This window comes from Dendrobium catenatum, unplaced genomic scaffold (assembly GCF_001605985.2).
Source record: "Dendrobium catenatum unplaced genomic scaffold, ASM160598v2 fragScaff_scaffold_858, whole genome shotgun sequence".
Taxonomy (NCBI): Eukaryota; Viridiplantae; Streptophyta; class Magnoliopsida; order Asparagales; family Orchidaceae; genus Dendrobium; species Dendrobium catenatum.
This window is the reverse complement of record NW_021319320.1, coordinates 302,896-317,348: the sequence shown is the minus strand read 5'-3', so window position 1 is coordinate 317,348 and position 14,453 is coordinate 302,896. Positions and strand designations below refer to the sequence as shown.

The 14,453-nt window shown below is 38.4% G+C and overlaps 3 protein-coding genes across 3 annotated transcripts; 2 read left to right on the top strand and 1 right to left on the bottom strand.

The window, feature by feature from the left end:
* The first annotated feature begins 705 nt into the window (after window positions 1-705).
* On the top strand, window positions 706-1,973 carry LOC110099574 (uncharacterized mitochondrial protein AtMg00810-like). Its single transcript, XM_020826770.1, has 2 exons — window positions 706-756; window positions 798-1,973. Exons 1-2 carry the CDS (start codon window positions 706-708, stop codon window positions 1,971-1,973), a joined length of 1,227 nt encoding a protein of 408 aa, XP_020682429.1.
* A 1,096-nt stretch (window positions 1,974-3,069) lies between these two features.
* LOC110099571 (high mobility group B protein 6) lies at window positions 3,070-4,428 on the bottom strand. The gene is made up of 3 exons (XM_020826767.2): window positions 3,775-4,428; window positions 3,525-3,590; window positions 3,070-3,444 (listed from the first exon to the last, which is right to left on the bottom strand). The coding sequence occupies exons 1-3, from the start codon at window positions 4,213-4,215 to the stop codon at window positions 3,343-3,345; spliced, it is 609 nt and encodes a 202-aa protein (XP_020682426.1). The 5' UTR covers window positions 4,216-4,428; the 3' UTR covers window positions 3,070-3,342.
* Window positions 4,429-7,573: 3,145 nt separating this feature from the next.
* LOC110099573 lies at window positions 7,574-7,954 on the top strand. Its single transcript, XM_020826769.1, has one exon. The coding sequence runs from the start codon at window positions 7,574-7,576 to the stop codon at window positions 7,952-7,954; it is 381 nt and encodes a 126-aa protein (XP_020682428.1).
* Window positions 7,955-14,453: the final 6,499 nt, after the last annotated feature.

Sequence of the window (14,453 nt, the reverse complement as noted above, 5' to 3'; positions counted from 1 at the left end):
CATAAAAATGTTTTTCTTGGATATTGTGATCAATACAAAGGTTACCGTTGTTTAAACATGGCAACAAATAAAATTACGGTATCCAGAAATGTGAGGTTTATTGAGCATCAATTTCCGTTTTCTGATATAGCGTCATCTACTCACAATACTGATCACAATATCTGCCCTCTATTACTAACTCCTGTTTCAATTAGTGGTGTCTCAAATTTAGGTGGATCAACCTCTGCTCATCACGACCAACATCATATTCAACCTGCTCCACCCGTGGAAGTATCTGCTCCGAACAACTCTGTTCAACAGACTCAGCTAGTAGGCTCTAATGATCCAGCTATATCCCAGAAATCTTTTCAACCAATGACTACAAGAAGCAAGACAGGGTCGTTAAGGCAGAGAACCCGCTTAAATCTAATGCACCATCATAACATCAGAGATGTTCAACAGGATCCCACATCGTTCACGGAGGCTTTGAAGCTGATACATTGGCGTCAAGCCATGGCATCCGAAGTCCTAGCTCTTCAAAAACAGGGAACATAGACTCTAGTGGATCCTCCAACCAATGTTCCCATTCTCGACAGTAAATGGACCTACAGAACGAAGCGTCTTCTAGATGGCTTAGTTGGCAAATATAAAGTCAGATTAGTAGCTCAAGGAAATAATCAAGTGTATGGTCTAGACTACACGAAAACATTTAGTCCGGTAGTCAAAATGCCCACAATTCGAGTGATGCTTGCCATTGCCCTATACAACAATTGGAAGGTTCAACAATTAGATGTTGCAAATGCATTCTTGCATGGCAGCTAACCGAAACAATCTACATCAGGCAACCAAAGGGCTTTGAGGACAGCTTAAGACCGAACCATGTTTGCCGCCTCAACAAAGCCATCTATGGGCTCAAACAGGCGCCCCGCCAATGGTACAACACGTTCACATCCGTTCTTGTTTCCCTTGGCTTCCGTCATAGCCAATCGGATCCGTCTCTACTTCTGTACACCAAAAATCAAGTAAAAATTTTCTTACTTATCTATGTAGATGATATATTGGTTGCAGGAAATGATTCTATACTAATCTCTTCTATTTTAGCTAAACTAAATTCAGAATTTGCTATGAAACACCTTGGGGAAGTACATGATTTTTTGGGAATCCAAATATCCAAATCTAACTCATCTTATTTTCTGTCACAGGCTCAATACGAGTATAAAATTTTACAACAAGCGGAGCTCACCTCGTGCAATCCCCTTTCGAACCCGACCTGTACCAAACTTCCAGCAGAATTCAAAACAGACTCCCTCCCCTCCGATCCAGCGTTTTACCGTAGCATTGCTGGAGCTTTACAATATTTAACGTTAACTCGTCCTGACATTTCGTTTAGTGTTAATCTACTTTCTCAAAATATGCATGATCCATCTCCAAAACACTTCTATCTTCTAAAACGTCTCCTAAGATATATACAAGGTACGTTACATTTTGGTCTTCCCATTACAAAAACTGACTTAGTTCTAAAATCCTTTTCAGATGCCGACTGGGCAGGAGATCCGGTCACAAGAAAGTCTACCACATGTTTTTGCTCCTTCTCAGGAGCAACTCTGGTGTCTTTGACAGTAAAAAAACAGCGTACTGTGTCAAGATCATCCACGGAATCTGAATTCCGTGCGCTTGCTGCTCTAGCTTCGGACATCATATGGCTAAGATGGCTTTTATTAGATTTCGGTATCTCCCAGGCATACTCTATGAATTTATATTGTGACAACATGTCGGCCATTGCCTTGGTCAATAACCCGGTGTTTCACTCCAGAACTAAACACATAGAAATTGATAAAAAATTTCTACGAGATCACATTCAACAAAATAACATTACCTTGCATCCTATCAGTACAATTGATCAGGTAGCAGATATACTAACCAAGCCGTTATCAACTCCAAGGTTTCACCAACTTCGTCTCAAATTGACAATCGTTCAAGATCCATCAATTTGACGGGGCATATTAGGACTAAGATAACTACTTATCATATCTAGAAGTTTCATAGGTTATTTTGTAATTAGTATTCATGTATAACCAGCTCTATATAAAGAGCAGTAGACTTGTAAAGCATACATAGAAATAATATATTTTACTTCTTCTTCTCTCAGCGATATCTTGAGTTTCTTCAATAACTATACTAATCTTAATTAATTATGAGTAATTAAAATAATTAGTACAAAAGCTTCATTTAGGATGGCTTTCTTAGTGCTTATTAAAGTAATATTTTAGTAAAAAAGTTTTAATTTTTTATTAAAAATTTGATTTAAGAAGCAATAAGAAAGTTTACCCAAACGAAATCTTACTTTATGAAATTGAATATTTTCTTTCCAAACTTTTTGAGACATGCTAATTTCTTGGTTAATTTATTTTATATGAATAATTATTTTATTAAAAAAATTAGATTGAAGTACCTACATCTTATAGTGTGACTGGTCATACTTTAAATTATAAATATAGTTAAAAAAACTAAGTGTAAAAAGAAAAGAAAAGAAAAAAAATTATTGGGGTGCAAATGAGCAGAGCCGACTTGAATTTGGCTCCTTAATGAACTTATGAGTTAAGCTTATATAGTTACGAGCTCGAGCTCAAATTCGAGCTAAAATATTAAATGAACTTGAGTTTGAATTTGATAAAACCGGGCTTGTTGGTCCATGAGCAAGCTCTTATATTTTAAAAATGATTTATACATGGTGGCATTAAATTTTGTTGTAATTTCTATCTTAAAACTAAATTTTTTTCACTCCCTACATCAAAACAATTTTGATGGTAACAACTTTAATTTTCTTCTTGAAAAAATTAGCTGCTATGTCACCTCTTTATCCATCGAGCTACAGTCGTGACTTGTTTGTTAAGTTCGAGCTTACGACCCGAGTCATGTTGAGTTTGAGCTCGAGTAAAAGCTCGGGCTCGACTAGCTTGATTAGATTGACTAGTAAGTTCATTAATCAAGCTGGAGCTGATTGGGCTCACTTACACCTCTACTTCCATTGGACTCAAATCAAATTTATTATAAATTTAACAAAGAAGATAAAATGAATTGTCTGTTGAGTTGAGGAATATTTTTAGAACTCTAAGAATACCTCATATCTGATTTGTTCAGAACATAAGGAATTTTTTTCCATATTTCTGCATTAAAACTTTAATACAAAAAATATTGTATGAATTTCTCAATTCATTTGTGCTTAACTGATGCGAATTACAGAAGCCCTTACAAATCCCCTCTGATGAGTAAATGGGATCAGAGCTCTGTAATCATGAAAACCAAGTATATATTATGCAGAAGAACCAGATAGAACAACATTGAATACAAGCTGAGAACTGATCAGTTAGAAACAGATATAGGAGAAGCTGTCCCTTTCTCTTTAGCTGTGGAGGTCTCTGCTTCTTCTACTTCACATCTCGTCGAAGACAAACAGTTTTGCTCCTAATAAGGATAAAATGGTTAAGAATCATAGAGAAGATCTTGCAGAAATAAGAGCTGAAAACAGATGGAATCGAACTTACCATTAAAAGCTTCTCTTTTCTTTTTTCTTCCTCTTGTTTTCTCAGTGAACTAATCGTTTCAAATCTCTGCAAGTTTACCCGAAAAACAAAAACTGATTAATTGGAAACTTAGTCGAACAATCCACAGCATCAGGTGTAAAAGGGCTGAACAATGGAAAGTTCAAATTTTGTTCGAACAGGAACTATCTGAATGGATGAAAAACCAAAAAAAGATATCTGGAAAAAGGGGGGAAAGATTGAAATGGCTCACAAGTAGAGATCTGAGCTCTATTAGACGGAGGAGGCTTTGGAGCTTCATCTCAACCTCTATATGCTGAAGATCTCTCATCTCGGCCTCTCTTGCTTCCTTCTCAAGAACCAGGTCTCTATCTCTCAGCATTGTCTCCGTCTTCTCCCTCTCCAATCTCAGCCTCTCCTTTTGCCGCCGAGCTGCTTCGAGTTCCTCTGACAAAGACAACGCTTCTGCAGGTAGAAGGAAATCACTGGAAGCCATTGCTGGTAATGGTAGTGCGGTGGTGACCTCACTGTTCTCTTTGTCGTCGGGCTCTAATCTGGTTTGCATAAAATGTGGGGTTTCTCTAAATGTAGCTGGCTTTGCTGGAAGCTCTATGGCTAGAGTTACCGGAGTGTTTCTCGGCTGGAGTGGCCGTCGCCGGAGAGTTCTTCGGTTTCCGGCGATTTGGTTATCCATCTGTTCGACTGGATTTAAAGAGGTGTGTAGAGGCTTATTATAGTCGGAGAGAGAGAGAGACAGAGATGAGGAGTTAGGGAGATCGCATTTGAATTTGAAAAGCAACGGCTAAATGAAGCTGTCGGGGGAAGGGAAAGGGCAGAAGAAACCAAAAGCGAGTTCTGAAAGTAGGAAAAGACGAAAATGTCCCCTGTCAGTCGACCTCAAGGAAATCTATGTGAAGGGTAACTTTAACATGTATAAGTGCTCCTTTGATGGACTAATCTTTTATTGCTTTCTTATTTTTAATTATTATATATTTGAAATTTGTTTAACTAAATTATAAAGCTTAAATATAATTTTGATTTCTAATTATGTCTAATTAGTATGAACATAATAGAAATATATGTCCTCACACGATCTGGTTGAGTCTATTGGATGGTCGATCTCATCACTCAATCACTATATGCTAACTCGAAAATGAAAGTTGTTGAGATCTGGAGATAAATTTTCTATCTAATTCTTCCAAACTTTTTGCCTATAGTCATCTACCTAGTCAACTTTGAGCTAAAACTAAATATTAATCAAACCTAAGTAATTATATATATATTTGAGATTCATAATTTAAATATTTAACCTAATTTGTAGACATAATTGAGAAGAGTCATTGATAATCTTATTATTTGTGATAAGACTCAGTCGGTCAGCTCACGCACCCCACTCTCGTCGTCACGAGGTCCCGCGGACTCCGTCTGCACGCGCGGTGCTGCGGACACCGCCCGCACTCGCGTTGTCGCGAGCTCTCTTCTCCGCAATCTGTTAAACCGGGTCGGGTCGGGTCAACCCGAAAACCCGCGTGGGTTGGATCGGGTTGAAATGTCCAACTCGTTTGCAAAAATGGGTCGGGTTCGGGTTGACCGGTTTAGATCCAGGGCAACTCGGGTTCGGGTCGAACCCGACCCGTCGACCCGAATTGACACCCCTCCGATTATGTAGATACATAGTCTTTCAAAGAGAGAGTATAATCAATTTCAGAACTAACTTTTGAGCGTGATAGGCAGAATCTGAATAAAAAAAGGGCATTAGAGTTATATTGAATGTGCATAATAATCTTATAGTAGTTTATATGTTTTTAAGGATTAGATGACCCTTCATAACGATCAATTTCATATAACTTAAACTCCACTAAAATAGAATAATGAAGATTCATATCATTTACGTTGTTATTGTGCTCTTTGTTGTCTATCCTCCTTTGAAAGATAAAAGATTTGAACTTAATTTTGTATCCATCCTATGCATGTGATCCTTCAAAATTAGGCATTGGTGGCCTTGACGAGTTATATTATTTTCTCATTGATTGAGAGATTGGTTGTTATCAATTAGAAAAGAATTTGTAGTATGTTAAACATATTTTTCATTGACAACATGAAATTGTTATGCTATAGAATATTTGCTATGATAAAGTAAGAGATTAATATACTAGCTTTGTATAAAAGATCTAGCACACATAAAGATAAAATAATGTTGTAAGGGATAGCAAAATTTTTATACAGAATATCGGATAAGAAAAAAAAAAATCATGTGCTTAGCCCATATGAAATGATCAATTATGTCATAAAATGCATATCCCTTGTTGATGCAGTGATGAAAACTAGAGAATGATGGCATGGTCACTAGTTGTTGATAGAGTTATAAAGGTTTGGTGAATATGATCAGACAATGAAAGAAGAGTTGCATTGATTGGGCAATTGTGGTTGAATGACAACGGAAGAGAGATAATAGCGGGTAATAGTAATCTGATGATGATGGACATATGTGTTGTGTATTATTCCTAGATTTAGGATTGCTTTTTGTATAGGTTTTTTGTATAGCATGTATGACCATTTGTGTAGCTATTTGTATAGCTTTAGGAGTCTATTAATAGGAGTCTTTAGGTTGTAATAAGTGGCCAAGAAGAACTAAAGTTTGCTGCATTGTTGGCTCTCCTCCCTCTCCTCTCTCCCTCCTCTCTCAAGATCAAGAGGAAGTGCTTCTTCCTCAAGATATCTTACAATATGACAACAATCGAGTGCCAATAGACGGAAAAATTATTAGGTCCGGACACCGGACATAGCTCTACATCCGGATGTCAATAACATGTCGTCACGTGCTCTTACTCTTTTACCTCACAGCCCAACAACTCAGACCTGGTATTGCTATGTATTGGCTGATTTGTGCAGACCGGGGTATTGCTAGGTATTGCTCGACAATAATGAGAAATACCAATCTGTCAAGACCAATACCTAGCAATACCGAGCAATACCCCGTTTTTGCTAGGTTTTGCTAGGTATTAGTCTTGATAGAGCGATATTTCTCGTTATTGCCAAGCAATACCTAGCAATACCGAACAATACCTAGCAATACCGAGCAATACTTAGCAATATCCAAACATAGCAATACCGGGTTTCGGTCTGGGTTGGGTCATCGAGCTGCGGGTAAAGAGTAAGAGCACGTTGCTACATGTTAATAGCATCCGGATGTAGAGCTACATCCGCTGTCTGAATCTAATAATTTTCGCAATAGATGGGCAACAATGATATTTGGAACTCTAAAGTTCTTCAAATATCTATCTCTAAATATAACACGAGGTCCCACTCATATAGAAAATAATTTTTTATTTATAATTTTTTATTGTGGTATTTTTTTATTATTTTAGCTAAATTTTCTAAAACACTCCATCTTATGACACTTGTTAATTTCTTGATTACAAATTTTCAACTAGATTTTGGTCTTGATTCAAGCTCATTAGTAGTCGGATAAAATCAATATTGTTCACATTTGGTTCGTCTCATCCAGGTATTCAATTTGATTGTAAATTTGTTAAAATCAAAAGTTGATAAATCATGAAATCAAAATTTGATAAATCATGAATTGTAATTTTAAAAATTTTCATTATGCATAATCTATTATAGATGTATAAATTTTGCTTAAAATCCCCATTTTCTCAATTTACTAGAAAAAAAACTCCTACATGAATGGGTCCCACAGAAAGAAAGGAAAACTTATTATGTGCGGGGCATTTAGAGATCAATTTGAATACGTCACGTTATTTTTTTCCTCGATATCGAATGATGTGCCAAATGATGTGGCAGATTTTAGTTGGTCTCCGTCCTATAGACACTGAATAATTTCACCCACGCGAAAGACATGTGCGTTAAATAAAAGGGTACCCTTAAGACCGCCACGTGTACAACTACAAGGCGTATGCGAACCTCTCTGTTAGATACGTGTCAATTCCTCGTTGTCCAGCGGGGTGCTTCTTCTCCACCGAAAAAGCACGTGGCAAACCATTTCCTTATATAAGTGAAAAACCCACCTCTGCTGCTTCCAATCAATAACAATGGAGCTTCTCCTACAATGCATCTCTCCCTCCCCTCCTCTCCTCACCCCCATCTCGCACTTATCCCTCCGGCGATCTATTCGTTCCAAGTTCTGGAATAAAGGCAACGCCTTGGCAGCGACGGCGAGGCGGAGCATGGTAGTGATGGCCGATGCGCGGCCGGAGAAGGAAAAATTAGCGCCGAAAGTGGAGAAAAACGATAACTTGGAGCCGGAGGTGGAGAGACTGACGGCGGAGGAGTTGGAAAAGATCGCGGAGGCGGTGATGGAGGGTAAGGATGAGGGGCGTACGCCGTTGGATTACGATCGGAGGGCCAGGATCTTTTGCCAGAGTTCTCGAGTCTTTAGGGATGTTAATAAGGTTTCTAGCTTGAAGCCTTAAGACTTTAATTATTTTGATTAAGCAGTGCGTTTGATGAAGATTAAGGCCGCTAAATCTGTTTTGTTGCATACATATTTTATGTTTAGTTGCTATTAGAGATGTGTTAATTACTCTCATATAAAATATTTTTATTAAATAGTTTTGTAAAATAATGCAGAGCCAAACATTGCTGGTGATCATTCTATTTCAGTTATGTATATAATTTTTAAGAAAAATGATGATTACAACAAAACAAATAGAATAACTCAAAATTCATTTACAACATAAGCATCAAATTTTTATCCCACTCTAGGAGAATTCATGTCATGATTCTCGCAAGTAGCACCCGAGCCCTATACGGGAACAAAAATATTTCGACTACAAAGCATCCAAATTCAAGCAGGGGGTAACCTGCCGCACCCTCTAACGAATATGACAAACTTTGAGGTATGAAACAATAGAACAACTAAATTGATCAACACATTGAGATTCCACACATAACAATTTGTTCATGAAGGAAGAAGTGTTGATATTTTTTATTCTAGTAAGAAAAAAAGCTCTTGATTATTACAAAAAATCTCTCTTATTTGGAGGGGAAAACAAAAATTGAAGAAATAATATCATTTTCTTCTTCGTGGTTGCCACTAAACTTCGTAGTAGTTTAGCGGATTATTTGATCTTTGTATGATTGTATATTTAGGCTTGCTTATAGGGTTGCAAATGAGCAGAGCCGAGCCGAGTATGTGAGTGTTAATTCCTGTTTGTGTTCATTTATTATAAGCTTGTTCAAGTTTGGTTCATGTTTGATTCAAGTTTTATTGTTTATGTTCATGTTTGGTTCAATTAAATTAATGAGTGTTCATGTTTGGTTCATGTTCGATTCATGTTCAGTTTGTTTAGTGCTTATCGAGCTTTAAACAAATAAGTCTTAACGAACTATAAACAAGTTATACTTCTAGATGTTAATTAACTTAACAAACGAGCTTTATCGAGCCTCATAACAAATAATTATATCAAACATGTTCGTGAACATATTTATTGAATTTTTTTAAAATATCAAATAAGCGCGTTCATTAACATATCTTACGAGTATTCTTGAGCTATCAAATGAACAATTTCATGACCATATATAACTAATTTTTTTTAGCCACCAAATGAGCTCGTTCACGAACAAGTGATATATGATTCATTTTATATTTGCATGAATATTTTAAACAAAAAATCAAGCAAACATGGACAAATGTGAAATATCTCTTATAAATGAATAAAACTTTTATCGAGCCTAATGTCAAGCTTATTCACGAGCTTTAAATGATGTTGTTCACGAATATAAATGAGTCAAATATATTAGTGTTCAAGATTCTTTGTTTAAGGATCGAGTATTTAAAATATTGTTCAAGTTTGTTTGTTTAGTTAATTAAACAATCACAAATGATCTTTAATCGAACCGAACGATAAGTAGCTCGTCGAACGCTTGGTTCGCTCGCAGCCCTATTGCTTACCACATAAATATATATTTTTTTAATTATTATATTTTTTATGGTTACTCTATGGTTCATCGTACATACTTTTGGGTTGTCGCATTATCCAACAAAGACTCATACACTAATAGGTCTTAACAAGATGCCAAAAATTATGAGTAAAAAAATTATTAAAAAAAAGACGGATAATGAGAAAATAATCACCACCTCACAACCTCCACCTTAGTGCATATTTTATATATGTGCGTCGACTGCGATCTAATAGACTTCTTGCCCTAACTCCACGAGCAATTCCGCCGAGCCGAGCTGAATCCTACTCACAAACAAAATCCACCATGCATTCCAATCCATGGCTCCATCTCATGCTCCAGAACAGACTCGCTAGTCTTCATAGAACACTCGTGCGCGCTCCAATTTGCGACCTCGCACTACACCTCTTTGATTCCGAGTCAGCGACCAACCTATCGCCCCAAGGTTCCTGATCTTGCTTGTTTTGATCCACTACTCCAACACACTGTGAAGATGGCAAGAACAGAGAGATGCCGTGAGCACAAGGAGAAGGCAGTCGTAAGAGAGAAGAGAAAATAAAATCTTATTCATACCAGTGATACAGATTTCCTTATATAATGGAATTACAGGTAAAGAAGTAAATAAGAGAATTACAGATAAAAGATGTAAATAAAGGAAATAAAGTAATATATGAAATACTGGCTGACATTCCCCCTCAAATTAATCATTTGTGGAGCAAATGGTTAATTTGTAACGGAGATCATTGAAGCGAGCAAAAGAGAATGGTTTCGTCAGGATGTCGGCGATCTGGTCTTTGGACGGAATGTGCTGGATGCTTATGTTGTCGTCGGTTAGGTGTTGACGAATGAATTGGTAGTCAATCTCTATGTGTTTGGTGCGGGCATGAAAGATTGAGTTCTTAGCAATAGCGATTGCCGAGATATTGTCACAGTTAATTGTAGTTGGGGAGCTTTCCGGTAGATCCATTTCGTGCACAACTCTGCGGAGCCAAATTACTTCGGATGGCTGCGGAGAGGGCCTATATTCAGCCTCCGTTGAAGATTTTGCAACTGTCACTTGTTTCTTTACTGACCAAGAGATTAAGTTTGGTCCTAGAAATGTGCAGAACCCGGAGCTTGATTTTCGGTCGGAGGAGTCAGATGCCCAGTCGGCATCGGTATAGGAGCGGAATTGAAGTGCGCCTGTAGTAACTGGTAGACCAAGTTTTAAGGTGCCTTTTATGTACCTTAGAACCCATTTGAGAGCTTGGTAATCATGAATAGTCGGTTGTTGCATATGTTGACATACTCGATTTGTAGCATATGCCAAGTTTGGGCGTGTTATGGTGAGATACTGCAAAGATCCAGCTAGGCGGCGGTAGAGAGAAGCATCTGGAAACTGTTCTTTGTCTTGATGGGTATCTTTTGGTGCAGGATGGAACGAAGTAGGAGCAGGTTTGCAATCAGTAAACCCGGAATCATGTAGAAGTTTGGATGCATAATGCTCTTGTGTGAGGAAGTAACCCGAGTTAGTGCGTTGTACTTGGATGTCGAGGAATAGGTTTATTGGTTCGAGTTCTTTTACAGCAAATTGAGAGTGCATTTCTTGAATAATTGATCGAACGGCTGCGTCATTGTTCCCTGTGATAAGAATGTCGTCGACGTTGATTAGGAGGTAGAGATGAATATTATTTTTGTTATAGATTAGTAAGGAGGGATCAGAACGACTACACTTGAATCCACGTGTTTTTAGGAACCCGGTTAGTTTTTGAAACCATTGACGCGGTGCTTGTTTAAAGGCATATAATGACTTGTGTAATTTGCAGACGGCATTCGGTTGATCTTTGTCTAAGAACTCGGGTGGCTGGCGCATGTAAATGTCTTCCTGTAGATCACCGTGGAGGAAGGCATTTGATATGTAAATTTGTTGCATAGGCCATTGTCGGTTGAGAGCAAGTGCAAGAAGCATGTGTATAGTTGGCATTTTTGCTACCGGTCTGAAGGTTTCATTGAAGTTTATGCTGAACTGTTGATTGTAGCCTAATGAGACCAGGCGGGCTTTGTATTTATCAATTTGACCATCGGGTTTCAGCTTTGTTCTAAAAGTCCATTTGCATCCTAAAATGGGCTGGTCTGGTGGAGCGGGTACTAGTGACCAAGTGTGTTGCCGTTGTAGAGCGTTTATTTCATTGGACATAGCATCTTGCCAATGTGTGTACTGAGCCGCTTGACGATATGTCGTCGGAGTATGATCTGTAGTGCTGAACATAGTAAAGATTTTGTTAGGCTTGGTGATACCTGATTTTGATCTGGTTTGCATCAAATGAGATTGAGCGATGCACTGGTTATTTGGCTAGCAGACCAAGTGGGTTCATGATTAGAAGCTTGTGTATGATCTTGTATGGTAATAGCACAGTGATCTGGCACGGAACTGACCGAATGAGATGGCTCGAATTGTTGGTTAGAAGCAACAGATGTGGGTATTAGTAACAGGGGTGAGGTATTTGTCTGTTCGGGTATCACGGTGGTATTGTTATAGGCTAGAGAGTTATGGTAAGGGAATATAGTCTCATGAAACACCACGTGCCGAGAAATATGTATTTTATTGGTGTGAAGGTTGTAACATTTGTACCCCTTATGGATCGGAGAGTAACCAATAAATATACATTCTTGAGATCTTGGATCTAGTTTGGTTGTAGTGTACGGCTTAAGCTAGGGATAGCAGAGACAACCGAATGTGCGTAAGTACGAGTAATTTGGAGGTTTTCTGTTGAGTAGCTGAAAAGGGGCAGTGGCTTTAGAGGGTAGGCGGTTAACTAAGTAATTTGCGGTGGAAAGAGCGTCCGCCCATAATTTGTTGGGTAGGTTGGATGCATGAAGAAGCGTGCGAGCGAGTTCAAGAAGATGGCGATGTTTGCGCTCGGCCATCCCATTTTGTTCGGGCGTGTGAGGACAACTCAATTTATGCAGAATGCCATTTTCTTGAAGGTATAATTTGAATGCGTTACTAGTGAACTTGCCTCCTCCATCAGAGCGAAAGTGCTTTGGTTTGGCTGAGTTTTGATTGCCAATAAGATTGCAAAATAGCTTAAAACAGGTGAACGTTTCTTGTTTAGAATGCATTAGGTAAATCCATGAAAATCTTGTAAAATCGTCAATAAAGATGACGTAATATCGATGACCATTTAACGAGGGTTTCGGAGCCGGACCCCAGACATCTGCATGTACAAGTTCGAAAGGCATAGAGGTAATAGAATTGCTAGTATTGAAACTAAGCTTGTGGCTCTTGGTCACGTTACAAGATTTACAAAGAAAGTTAGAAGAAACATTGCTAATATCAGAAATGCTATTTGCAAGAATTTGGAGAATCTGCCAATGTGGGTGGCCTAGTCTAGCATGCCACAGGTTATTGGAGGAGACGGTTATTTGAAGAGCCGGATGTTGGCGTGTTGGAGCTGATGTAATGTGGTATAGTCCATTGCTAAGTTGTCCATGAAGCAGTAGACGCTGATCCGGAATGTCCTTAATATCAAAACCATTAGTGTCAAAAGTAATTGAAATGTGATTATCTTTAGTTAATTTAGAAATAGAAAGTAGATTGTGAGTGAGTGAAGGCATGTGAAGTAAGTTACAAAGGTGTAGCTTACGGTTTGAATCCGGCAGAGGGAGAATCCCTTGTCCGGAATTTTGAATTTGTAAGTTGGACCCGTTGGCTATGGAAACTGAGTCCATGCCTGGATAGACGGACTGGTTTAGTAAGTTGGAGCTCTCCGGTGTGAGGTGAGTGGACGTGCCTGAGTCAAGAACCCAGTCTTGAGTCTAATACTGCAATGGTTGGGCTAGCATCGCTCAAAGTTCATTGTTGGTGGTGGGAGCATATTTGAAATAGCAACGATGTCAGCAATTTAGCACAATGTGGCCGGGTTTGCCGCATATTTGGCAAGAAGATCTCGGGTTGTTGCTGGACGCGGTGCTTGAAATTGTTTGAGCTAGAGCTGACTTTATTGGCGTTGAGGAAGAGTTCTTGAAATTACGTTTGAAGTTGCTGTGAGACCTCGTTCCCTTACTGTTCCTCTCTGATTTGAATTTTCCTCTCAGGATCGTCCAGGACGATTTTAAATCGTCTAGGCCGATCGTCACTGTAGAAAATATCGGCCTGAGAATAGTTCTGGGAACCGTCCAGGACGATTTTTCTGGTCTGATCGTCCCGGGACGATTTGGCGATCGGCCGGGCCGATCAGACAAATGATATATGAGATTGAGATCGTTTTGATGAGAGAGAAAATTATTTTTAAAACAAAATATCTGTTTTGAGGAGAGAGAAAGAGAAAGGGAAAAGAGGAAATCCTGGTTTTGGAGGCCGCGGAGCGCTTTTCGTCCGACGCTGCTGTTGGGAAAAGTGAAGATCTCGTGGTAAGGACTCCGAACCCTATTTCTGTTTTCAAAGATATTGAGTTTTGACCGAGTTATGATTTGTTTTGTGTTTTCGTAGTCGACTTTTCGACGTGATTTGGATTTGGCACAACTTTCACCGCACAACTTTTGATATGTTATAGATATGATTATTGCACACGATTTGACTGTATTCTACGAAGATTTTACCGGTCGGAATTGATTCTACGCGATTTTAATCGAATAAAAAATTATCAGGACTTGATTTGATTTGATTTCTATAGGACAATAGTCTTATATTGATGTTATGGATCTTCGCCTGTAATTTGAAAAGATTTGGAATTTGTGTCTTTTTGCAGGATTTTTGTGTAAATTTGACCGACTGCCGTTACGCTGCCCGATTTTCGTATGATTTCCGAATTTTCTGGAATTGATAGATTGAATTGATATGTGCATGACTATTGATATGATTGTTTTAGATTGCTTTAATATTGATTTTTGCCTTGATTATCGATTGATTATTGAATTGCTTACTGAATTGACTATTGATACTGAAAGACAAGTGGGAACATGGTTGAACGTTGGTTGGAGATAGACTTGACCTGTACAGGATGGTGGGCCGACGGGCTTTCCTTTAAA

Bases quoted from the DNA above. Each gene is read 5' to 3' on its own strand.
- LOC110099573 (XM_020826769.1), top strand. From the start codon at position 7,574: ATGGAGCTTCTCCTACAATGCATCTCTCCCTCCCCTCCTCTCCTCACC.
- LOC110099571 (XM_020826767.2), bottom strand. From the start codon at position 4,215: ATGGATAACCAAATCGCCGGAAACCGAAGAACTCTCCGGCGACGGCCA. The intron at 3,591-3,774 runs GTGAGCCATTTC...GTAAACTTGCAG, and splicing joins TAGAGCTCAGATCTCTACTT to AGATTTGAAACGATTAGTTC. The intron at 3,445-3,524 runs GTAAGTTCGATT...TATCCTTATTAG, and splicing joins GAAAAGAGAAGCTTTTAATG to GAGCAAAACTGTTTGTCTTC.
- LOC110099574 (XM_020826770.1), top strand. From the start codon at position 706: ATGCCCACAATTCGAGTGATGCTTGCCATTGCCCTATACAACAATTGG. The intron at 757-797 runs GTTCAACAATTA...CTTGCATGGCAG, and splicing joins CCCTATACAACAATTGGAAG to CTAACCGAAACAATCTACAT.